This window comes from Podarcis cretensis (assembly GCF_951804945.1).
Source record: "Podarcis cretensis genome assembly, chromosome: 8".
NCBI classification, from domain to species: Eukaryota; Metazoa; Chordata; class Lepidosauria; order Squamata; family Lacertidae; genus Podarcis; species Podarcis cretensis.
This window is the reverse complement of record NC_137177.1, coordinates 20,588,428-20,600,272: the sequence shown is the minus strand read 5'-3', so window position 1 is coordinate 20,600,272 and position 11,845 is coordinate 20,588,428. Positions and strand designations below refer to the sequence as shown.

Here is an 11,845-nt window from a genome sequence, read left to right as displayed (position 1 = left end):
AAATGTTCAGCTCTGAATCCTAGATCAACGGAGCTAAGATAACGACCAAAGAGAATTGCACATTTCATAGCCTAGAGTGCATAGTGAGGGCCCCTGGCTGCTGAGCAAGTAGGGGTGCTTACAGGTTGACAGCCCCGGACCCCACTGACCACAGTACATTGTTCACTGACTGCAGTTAGCTTGTTTGCAAACCACTCTGCCCAGGGTGGAATCGCATGTGCAGTGGGAACCACAGGTCTCATCAGCCCAGAACTCCTCTCCGGGTTTGTAGTAGAGCCCATTGTAGGTGCAGCCACAGCTCCCGACAGGCACACACTTCTCAACGCTGAGGATGTAGCCATCATTGCACTGGCAGGTTTCTACACATGGCTGTTCACAGGCAGAGGGAGCATTGCGATCGGCGCAACTGGCAGGGCAGGCATTGCCACAGAACTCGTAGTGGCTATTCTGAGGGCATGGCAAGGCTTTGAGGAGGAGAAGAATAGCAAGAATTTAACAACAGATAAAATGGCCTTCAGTTACTGCCCAGAAGCAGCCACTTTGTTTGACAATGGGCGATGCTGTTGTTGTTTAGTCGTTTAGTCGTGTCCGACTCTTCGTGACCCCATGGACCAGAGCACGCCAGGCACTTCTGTCTTCCACTGCCTCCCGCAGTTTGGACAAACTCATGCTGGTAGCTTCAAGAACACTATCCAACCATCTTGTCCTCTGTCATCCCCTTCTCCTTGTGCCCTCCATCTTTCCCAACATCAGAGTCTTTTCCAGGGAGTCTTCATGCTACAGTAATATTAAAAGCTGGCATGCAGTGCTGGAAGGCAAAAAGGTGGAAATATTGGGAGTGGGAGAAACCACAGGATATAGGGATATTTAAATAAGATGTAGCTTACTTTAACCATACAGTCTAGTAGCACAGAAGACTAATAATAATAATAAATTTTATTCATACGCCGCCCTCCCCGGCCATATATTCTGCACAGATTGGGATACTTACCACAGGAGCAAAGGGCTGTGGAACCAATGCCAATGAAAGGTGAGACTCCAAAGATCAAGAGTCCAAAAGGAGTATTGGGATGCTCTACAGAGACAGCATTAGCATTTCTGCCCAAACTGAGCTGAGCAAAAGAATATTCTGTTCCAGGAATTGGTCTCCACTCAGTGTTTGTAAAGACTTTCTTCTCTAATCTGAATCCACTGGAAACCAAGGTTTTGGCTATGACCACAGCAAAATTTGCAAACCGTCTTATCCCACCAATACGATATGATGTGCAATAGCTGGTTAAGGCTGGAATATTGATGAGGAATGATTCATGCATGACGTTTTGGTTTTTTGCACCAGTATAGAAGAAAAGGACCTGGATTCCTGCATCGGCAGAGAAGTAAAGTGGCTGAGAGGGTTGCATTTTGAACTGGATGACTTGCCCAGCGTTTGCCTGACGGGAACCCTGAGTGCTCCCAGAATGGTATTTGATCAAGGTATTTTGGGAAGCAATGACATATACAATGTCAAATTTGGTTTGGAAGGTGAGGGGGGTGGGAACTATGAAGTTGGTACCCCAGCTGGAAACAGGCAAGAGCTGCTCAACGACATGGTTGCAAGTTGTGAATTGCATGGCGCAGCTGTGCCCACTCAAAACAGCCACAGACGCAACTGATTCAACCTTGGTGCCTGATAAATCAACTGAGCTTCGCAGCTGGATTACTTGGAAGGCTTTGAGGTCAACAACAAGCTTGCTTCCTGCAGGATAACCCTTCCCTTTGAATGTCACAGCCCCTTTCAGGTGAATAGTGATTCGAGTGGGAGATTTATGGGCTACAACTGCAAATTCTTTGAAATTGTGAGGCGTGTGATTGCCTGCTGGGGTTACCACATAATACAATGTGCCCAGCTGTTGGACTGGGTACACAACTGTGGCAGCACTTGTGACAGCCTTGTAATTGATGGAAAAGACAGAGACATCTTTGTCAGCTTGAATCCACACAGTCTGATCAAAAATGTTGCTCCCCCTCATCTCTGAGGAGGCTGGGACCACAACGGACATGGTCTCTTTCTCATCGACAGAAACCCTTTTCTGGAATGTAGACTTGTTCACTGTGACTGTGACGGTGGTGGCAGGTTGATGTCCAGTGATAAGCAGCTCAAATGAAATATTGTGCTGGCTTGGCAAGTAGTTCTTCAGGAAGGCTGTGACAAATTCTTTCCCACAGGTACTGGTACTTGCTCCACAATACCCTGAAAGGCAGATTGAAATGGATAACCAGACAAGTGCAGACATCTCAAAGCTGTGCTCTAAGAAGTTTTGTTTGTGGTCTTGAGAGGCCTGAAGAGAAACTTCACTATCTAGTCCCTCTTGTTCTAAGCAAGCTGAATTGAAAGAGCATCTGGTAAACATGTTCCTTCCTTTCACTATAAACCTCTGCCATCTTCCCTTATCATGTGTAAACCTAGAAGTAAACAGAAGAGCATCTGACAGGACTTCCGGGATGCCGTGGCCGCAGAAAAGGAGTGCGAGATAACTCCTCCGGGGGAGTCTCGAACAGCATGGAGATTTAGAGGGGCCGCGAAGGCTATGTGAACCCTGAAACCACAGGAGGGAATCCTGCGGGACAAAGCACCCTGTGCTCGCCTGTGTTGCCGGCGTTTAACAAAGCTGGAGCTGCAGCATAAAGGGGAGGCAACAGACTCCATGCTGTGAAGCCTCAAGCTCCGAGGGAAAGCGGCGGACCTCCAACAGCAGTGGAGAAGCTGGGAAGTAGCTATAAAACACTGTGGAAAAAGCAGTGGGGACAAAAGAAATATTGGAAAATACTTAGATAAGATTAAAGGAATGTTCTGATAAGAACCCAGCGGAGAAGAAATAATTGGTGAAAAGGAGGAGGAGTCCACCCCTGGCGGTAAGGTGAAAAAAGAGTATAGCGAGATGCTGGGAGAGAGGAAACAAGAAGAAGAAACAAGCCGCCAAGTGAGTGTGGTGGAAAGACCTCAGACACAAAGTATAAAGAGTCGGAGGCAAGGTAACAGTAGTGTAACAGTGAAACTATTAAATGGACTAGAGAGAGGGGGAAAAGACTTTTCTGTTTCATCGGGACGGAGTGCGCTATAGCCAGCGCGGGTTTCGGTGGAGGATTTCTGCTTTTAAATCTCAGGTTTAAATCTCAGGTTTGGGGAGAGTTGGGACTTAAACGGAGTGTGGAATATAGGCACCCTCTCAGCACTCTGTGAGACTGTGTTTAAAGACTGTGAGACTGTGTTCAAAGACAGGGACTGTGAGACTGTGAAAGATCGCCATATTGAGCAAGTTAAAGGGGAACCGCCTTCGTCATCCCAATCTGATACGTTTTTTCGATCTTCAGAGATGGCTGCGACTCTCTTCGGGATTTAAAGAGACATACACCCCGGGACTTAAAGTTAAAGAATACGTCTTCGCAGGACCCTGCCCACGAATTTGGGAATCCCCTGAATTTGGAAGTGCCTTTGGTGGTTCAGGTGTCTATTATATTTAACCATAAGACTTTGAGGATTTAAATACGTGTCTTGATTTAGGTACAGTTAAAATTGTATTATCATTATTTGATTTCAAATAAGGGTTAACTCTTGCAGTGTACCAATTTAGTTAATTTTGGACCCTTGTTGTAATATCTGAGAGACGTTAGCTTTGTTACCTCCATACCTTATCCCTACAGTATATTAGGAGGAATTAATCTTAAATATACAAATGCCGAACGGTTCTAAGAAGGGTGTGGTAACACCAGGGGAAAGGAGGCCTTCAAGACAAGAAGAGGGGAAGGAGGCAAGAGAAATTAGAGATTATGATAGTTTGATGGCTGAAATAAGAAAGGAATTTAAAAATAATGAACAGTATATTGAGAGAAAATTGATAGAGGTACAAGATACTTTAGATAAGAAACTGGAGGGAGTGGTGGGGGAATTGATAGGAAAAGTTAAAGATCTCTCGATAAGAACTAAGGCTTTGGAGGACTCAGTGAAAAGGTTGCAAAAGGATACGAAAGACAGCAAGAAAGAGATGGACAGGATTAGACTAGAAGTTAAAGAGATAGGAGCAACACAGGAAGAGTTGTTGGATAACATGGCTATGACGCAGATGCGACAAAATCAATCTAATCTAAAATTTAGAGGAATATCAGAGGATTCAAATGAGAATATTCAAGTTAAAGTGGTGAAAGAGCTGGCAAGATGGTTAGATAGAAAAGAAGAAGAGATAAACCATTCCTTGGTAAACATATTCCGAATAAGAATAAAATTGGCCAAAGCCAGAGGGAAAAAACTGCCAGGAGATGTAATAGCCATGTTTAATTCATTGGAGATAAGAAATGAAATTTTGAAACAGAACTACGTTAAAAGGTTATATATTGAAGAAAACCCAATTATTATTTATAAAGAGATTCCTTCGAGATTTCTTCGAAGGAGGGACCCATATAAAAAATTAACAAATCAATTGAAGAAAAATGGGATCTTGTACAGATGGGAGTTTCCGGAAGGTATAGTCATTTTATTTCAAGGAAAAAAAGTTTAAACTGTCTACCATTTCAGAACTTCAAAAATTTGCAAGGAGATACGAGAAGGACCTGGGGAAAATGATGGGGGAGGAGGAGGTGGAGAACCAGCAGGGGGAAGAAAGGGGGGGAGTGAAGAAGAAGAAAGAGAGGAGAGTTCAATAGGAGAAAGAGAAGAACTAGAGAAAGGAGACAAAGAACAGTAGATTGTGTATAGGCCTGATAAGTTAATTAATATTACATAACAGATGGCGTTAAAAATACTAAACTGGAATGTGAATGGGCTGAACAATAAAAATAAAAGGAACCAGATTACACATGTACTATTGAAAAAGAACTGTGATTTAATATGTCTCCAAGAGACGCATATAATAAATAAGCATAAGAGATTATTAAGCAATAAGAGACTGGGACTAGATTTTGTGACATCAGATTGGGTGAAGAAAAGAGGGGTGGTAATTTATATAAAGGAAAAATATGACCCACAACTATTGTATAAAGATGATCAAGGGAGAGTAGTCATAGTTCAGATGGTGTTTCAGGGAGAAAAAATAATTGTTGTGGGAATATATGCTCCAAATGATAAAAAATCCGCCTTCTATTCTGAATTAGGAGACAAATTGATGGAATGGATGGACCAAAAAATTATATTAATGGGAGACTTTAATGGGGTGGTGTCTCTAAGCCTAGATAAGTCAATAAAAAAACAAGAGAAGAAGGAAGGTAAATTACCGCGATCTTTTTTTGATATGGTAAATAACCTGGGATTAATTGATGCTTGGAGACTCAAAAACCCCACTATAAAACAATATACTTTCTTCTCAAATCCAAATCAAAGCTGGGGGAGAATAGATAGCATTTGGATTTCGAAGGAACTGACTCAGAATTTAACTAAATCGGAAATTCTTTCACGAACTATATCTGATCACAATGCGGTTTCCATTGAGTTAAAAGGTAAGGATATCAAAACAGCTAGATGGAGAATGAATGAATTTTTATTTAATGACCAGAAGATTGTGAATAAGGCAATAGAGACAATAGAAGATTATTTTAAATGGAATTTAAACGGGGAAACTGCTATAGAGACGGTGTGGGACGCAGGAAAGGCAGTTATGAGGGGCTTTCTAATACAGAAAAATAGTCAAGTAAGAAAAGAAAAAGAGACAAAGAAGGAACAGATCCTAACACAGATTATGGAAAATGAAAGAAAGTTAACTATCAACCCCAGTGAGGAGACCGCGAAGCAGAATATAAAGATACTACTAAATTTTCTACAATAATTGACCAAGAGGTAGAATGGAAAATTAAAATGATGAATCAGAGGACGTTTGAATCTGCAAATAAGATAGGCAAATATTTGGCGTGGCAAATAAGAGAAAGAAGAAAACAAAACACGATTAGTAAGATAAGGGAAGGAGAAAGGATTGTGGAAGAACCAAAAGAAATAAGAAAGATATTCCAAAAATATTATAAGGATTTATATAAAAGAGGAAAGGAAACAAAACAAGAAATACACTGCTTTTTGCAAGAACATCACCTAAAACAAATTTCAAAAGAAGAAAAAGAGATATTAGACCAGACAATTACTCAAGGAGAGATAAAGAAGGCCATTAAAAAGATGAAAAGTGGGAAAGTGCCAGGGCCAGATGGCCTTTAGGCCAAATATTACAAAACGCTAAGTAACCAAATATCCCCAGTGTTAGGAGAAGTGATGAATAATATATTAAAGGAAGGAAGGATCCCGAATACCTGGAAGGAAGCATATATCACCTTGATTCCTAAAAAAGATGCAGATACCTTAGAAGTGAAAAACTATAGGCCAATTTCATTATTAAATAATGATTACAAGCTATTTGCAGATATAATGGCAGAAAGATTAAAAAAGGTCCTGAACAATAAAATACATAAAGATCAAACGGGCTTCCTCCCAGGGAGACAATTAAGGGAAAATGTAAGGAACTTGATAGATATTATTGAATATTTGGATATGAGTATAGATAGACAAGCGGCCTTGGTGTTCATAGACGCTGAAAAGGCGTTTGATAATATCTCGTGGGATTTCTTGAAGAAAAGTCTGGAAACGATGGGAATGGGAGAGAAATTTAGAAAAGGCATAGAAGCAATATATAAGGAACAGAAGGCAAAGTTGGTAATAAATAACACCACAACAGAATACTTTAGTATATATAAAGGAACTAGACAGGGCTGCCCCCTGTCTTCTCTATTGTTTATAACAGTATTAGAAATACTGAACGAGAGACTAAGGGGGGCAACAGAAGTTAAAGGAGTCAAGGTAGGAAAGAGGGAATATAAAATCAAGGCCTTTGCAGATGACATCGTATTAACCTTAGAAGACCCAAAAAATAGCGTAAAAGAAGCTTTACAAAAAATTGACGAATTTGGAGCCGTGGCAGGACTTAAGGTAAATAAAAATAAAACCAAAATGTTGGTCAAAAATTTAACAAAGGAAGAAATGATAGATTTAGAACAAAGGACGGAAATTGCGGTAGCTAAGAAAGTGAAATATCTTGGAATATGGGTCACAGCTAAGAACATAAATTTATATAAGGATAATTATGATGTCACCTGGAGGAGTATAAAGAAAGACATGGAAATTTGGGGGAGGATGAAACTCTCCTTTTTGGGGAGGATAGCTGTTGTTAAAATGAATATTCTGCCTAGAATGCTATTTCTATTTCAAACTATCCCCATACTTAAAGGCTTAAAACAATGTAAAGAGTGGCAGAGAGCCTTGGCAAAATATATTTGGCAGGGGAAAAGGCCACGGATAAAAATGAAAATTTTGATAGATAAAAAAGAAAGAGGGGGCTTTTCTCTCCCGGACCTAAGTCTATACTATGAAGCGGCTTGCATACTCTGGTTAAAAGATTGGATAAAACTGGAGAATAGAGACCTATTGGACCTGGAAGGTTTTAATCATTGGTACGGATGGCATTCGTACCTTTGGTATGGGAAAGTGAAGGTCCACAAGAGCTTTTTAAACCATATTTTTAGGGGACCGATATACCAAGCATGGGAAAGGAATAAAAACCTCCTTGAAAGAAAGACTCCCTGGTGGATTTCACCAATAGAGGTTCTAACGGTCAAGAAAACAAACATGGAGGAGAAAAACGCCACCTATGAAGAAATGTTAAGAAAAACAGACCAAGGGCCCAAACTCAGACCTTATGAAGAGATAAAAAGCTTATTCACTGGTTGGTTGCAATACCACCAGGTGAATGATTTGTTAAAAGAGGATAAGAAGAAGTTGGGTTTTGATGATAAAAAATCAAAATTTAACATAGAAGTAGTAGAAGGCAAAAACAAAACCCTATCCAGAATTTATGATATACTATTAGAGTGGTATACAAAGGACGAGGAGGTGAAGGAGGCAATGATTAAATGGGCAATTGACTTTGGTTATAACATCGATTTCGAAAGGTGGTCGGAAGTGTGGAATTGTAACATAAAGTTTACAGCATGTATGGCACTGAGAGAAAATGTTTGGAAGATGTTATATAGGTGGTACCACACCCTTGTGAAATTGGCCAAAATGTATAGATTAAAGGATAAGAAATGCTGGAAGTGTGGTGAGGTGGAGGGTGATCTATATCATTTATGGTGGACATGTAAAAAGGTGAAAGGCTTTTGGGAATCACTTTATAATGAGCTTTAAAAAATACTTAAGTACACTTTTCCCAAAAGACCTGAAGCCTTTTTGCTGGGAATGACGGGCAAAGAAATCAAAAAGGAAGACAAGACGATATTCCTCTATGCCACCACAGCAGCGAGAATTATGTTGGCACAATACTGGAAAGTGGAAACCATCCCCAGCATAAATGACTGGCAGATTAAAATGGTAAATTATGCTGAGCTTGATAAATTAACAGGTAAAATAAGAGATCAAGATGAACAGAAATTTCTGAAAAATTGGAGTAAATACTGGAACTATATTGGAATAAATGTCTAATGTGAACTGGCGGGGTTAGAACAATACTACCAGCAAGTGAATTTAGGATTATAGATTAAAAATCAAATACGTAATGGAAGTAGATATTCGATACTTACCAAAAGGGTGGAAGGGAGTCTAGGGTGTTTTTCTTTTCTTTTTTCTTTTCTTTTCTTTTTTTTTGCATGATGTAGCTAAATTATTTTCTTTGTATAATTGGAAAAAGGAAAAAGTTGGCTTGTATATCTCTGTTGTAGTGACCCCTTTTTTGTAATCTTTTCTGTATATATATATATATATATATATATATATATATTTCTTTTTTATATGTCTGTTTTGTGTATAACTTTAATAAAAATGTATTCGAAAAAAAAGAAGAGCATCTGACAATTCCTAGAAATAATCCACCAAGATATGATTATCTACATGCCACTCCTTTCTAAACCACCTAACCCCCATAATTACCCTCAATATATCTTATAGCTCTACAATTCTAGGATTCTAAGTTTCAATTGTCTGACACTCTTGCCAGCAGAATTCAAAATAATCTCTTTCCCCCATCGCACTTGGACAACAGAATAAGATTTTTCCAGAAGCTATTTCACAGAAGAAGAAAATGACAAACTTTTCGTGGCTGGCACCATTTAAAAACTTTGAACACTCATTCACTGTCAGGAAGGCAGTATTTATAGTTTTTGTTTCTATGTTAATTTTAAAGCCAAATTTAGCCATAAGATGTGATGCTCTCTCCTTCCTAGTTAGGCATCTTTTGGATACCAAACAAGCCTCATCTTTCACATCTAGACATTTTATAATAAACAGCAGTTCATATAACTTTATGTCACACATCGGAAAAAATGAGAGTGGCATGAATTGGAAACATGGCTGATTAATATTTGGCAAAGAGACTATTGTTTTATTGAAAAAATGAGGTTTTAAAATATGTTGTTGTTTAGTCGTTTAGTCATGTCCAACTCTTTGTGACCACATGGATCAGAGCACGCCAGGCACTCCTGTCTTCCACTGCCTCCCCGCAGCTTGGTCAAACTCATGCTGGTAGCTTCGAGAACACTGTCCCACCATCTCGTCCTCTGTCGTCCCCTTCTCCTTATGCCCTCCATCTTTCCCAACATCGAGGTCTTTTCCAGGGAGTCTTCTCTTCTCATGAGGTAGCCAAAGTATTGGAGCCTCAGCTTCACGAATGGAGAGGTTGGCTCTTCTTGCAGTCCATGGGACTCTCAAGAAGAAGAAGAAGAAGAAGAGTTTGGATTTGATATCCCGCCTTTCACTCCCTTTAAGGAGTCTCAAAGCGGCTAACAATCTCCTTTCCCTTCCTCCCCCACAACAAACACTCTGAGGTGAGTGGGGCTGAGAGACTTCAAAGAAGTGAGACTGGCCCAAGGTCACCCAGCAGCTGCATGTGGAGGAGCGGAGACGTGAACCCGGTTCCCCAGATTACGAGACTACCGCTCTTAACCACTACACCACACTGGTCTCCTCCAGCACCGTAATTCAAAAGCATCAATTCTTCAGCGATCAGCCTTCTTTATGGTCCAGCTCTCACTTCCATACATCACTACTGGGAAAACCATAGCTTTAACTATGTGGACCTTTGTCGGCAAGGTGATGTCTCTGCTTTTTAAAATGCTGTCTAGGTTTGTCATTGCTTTTCTCCCAGGAAGCAGGTGTCTTTTAATTTGGTGACTGCTGTCACCAAAGCATTCTGGGGCAGGGGGTGTACTTAATTTGCTGGGATCTTCTTAACTTTAACTAGCAAACCAGTGTTTAAAGAGCAGGTTGATATTTACTAAATAATAAAATGTAAGGAAGTTGTCATGCTGCTGTTTGTGTATCTACCCACAGGTGGTGCTACAAACTGCAGCATGATGATGGGACAGCAGTGTTGGAGGAGGAGGGAGACAGGGCAAGGGCAGGCAGGAGCTCAGTGAGTGAACAAGTGCCCCAGACAGGCAGGTGAGCATGGTGCCCCAGGTAAGCTGCAGAGCAACAGCCAGACCAGGGCAGCTCCCCAGGAACTGAAGCTGCTGCTTTCCACCTCATACCTGTTTTGACCTCAGCAAATTCAGAGGCCAGGGAAAAGAGAAACAGATGTGGCAATTTGCCCAAGATGAGCCACAGGCTGTGCAATGTCAGCACACTATGCGGCATGTGCAAACAACATCAGCATGCCCCATGGCAGATGCGCATGACGTCAGCATGCCCTGCCGCATGCTTGTCCTGTGTCACATGCCACAGTGCATGCTGATGTCATGGAGCATGCTGATGTATGCTGTGGATACATGGAACTTTGAGGGGTCCCAGGCCCTTTGCTGAACTTCTTTGGGGGGGCACCCCTCTTGGCCCCCTTTACTTGGCACTGTTGTTCCTGACCATTGGCAGTGCTGGCTGGGACTGATGGGAGTTGGAGTCCAACAACATTGGACATAGGCTCCCCACCATGGTAGGGACTGGGCATGTGTTAACTCGGCCAACAGTCTAAGGTTACCAGACGTCCCCGTTTCCTGGGGACAGTCCCCAGATTTACAAATCAGTCTCCATACAAAATCCATTGAAGTTGATAAGTGTCCCCGGATTACTTGAAAAAAATCTGGTAACCTTACACTAGGCTCTGTGCCAGATAGCCACAGTCATGGAGTAGATTTTTCAGTCAATGAAAAATGCTCCAGGCTGTGAGTAAGTCCCTGTTCTGTCAGCATCTGCAACTGCCCCACAGAGACAACAGTACAAGAAAAATCTCCCTTGTAGGGTCAACCTGCCAGTTGCTGGTTAGTACCAAACTCACCATATAGGAGCACTAGACAGTTCCAAAGCAGCAGCAGCCTCTTTGCCATGACTACAAAACAGCAGAAGAAAGTGGTTCAGGTAATATGCAGATTCAATATAAGTTTCCCCTTCCCCTGGCACTCTGATCATTTGCTCCTTGAACATCTACAACATACCTTCTAGAGCCTGCAAGACGACATACGAATTCTGGCTCCCACAGCTCCTTTTACCTAGCTCAACAAATTGTAATCATTCTAACTCCATTTCTTTCAAACAGCTACAACTACGGTTATACAAAAAGCTAGTTCAAGATGTTTCACAAGGAATTAATTCCACTTTTTGCTCATCCCTTTACAAAACAAAGTTAGTCAGTTCCCATCAAGTTGACAGTTCAGTTCAGCTCAGGTTCCTTCAAATGATTGTTGTCAAAAAGTTATCAGCATTCAGAATGCTAGAAGCTGCTCTGCTAAATTATAAAATATGCTTAAGAAGACTAGTAAAATGTCAACATACACAGTGGAATGTGAACTGATTAATTTATTTTGCTCAACAATTCTGTTTTTTAAACCAAAAAAAGCCTAAAGCTAAAAGAAAAGAAAA

General features: G+C 41.0%; 1 protein-coding gene across 1 annotated transcript; it reads right to left on the bottom strand.

Annotated features, from left to right (window-relative positions):
- Positions 1 to 162: 162 nt before the first annotated feature.
- On the bottom strand, positions 163 to 11,313 carry LOC307223410 (IgGFc-binding protein-like; the record flags this gene model as incomplete). The annotated part of the gene is made up of 3 exons (XM_079989378.1): positions 163 to 464; positions 992 to 2,230; positions 11,265 to 11,313. 3 exons carry the CDS (start codon positions 11,311 to 11,313, stop codon positions 163 to 165), a joined length of 1,590 nt encoding a protein of 529 aa, XP_079845504.1.
- Between the last annotated feature and the right edge of the window lie 532 nt (positions 11,314 to 11,845).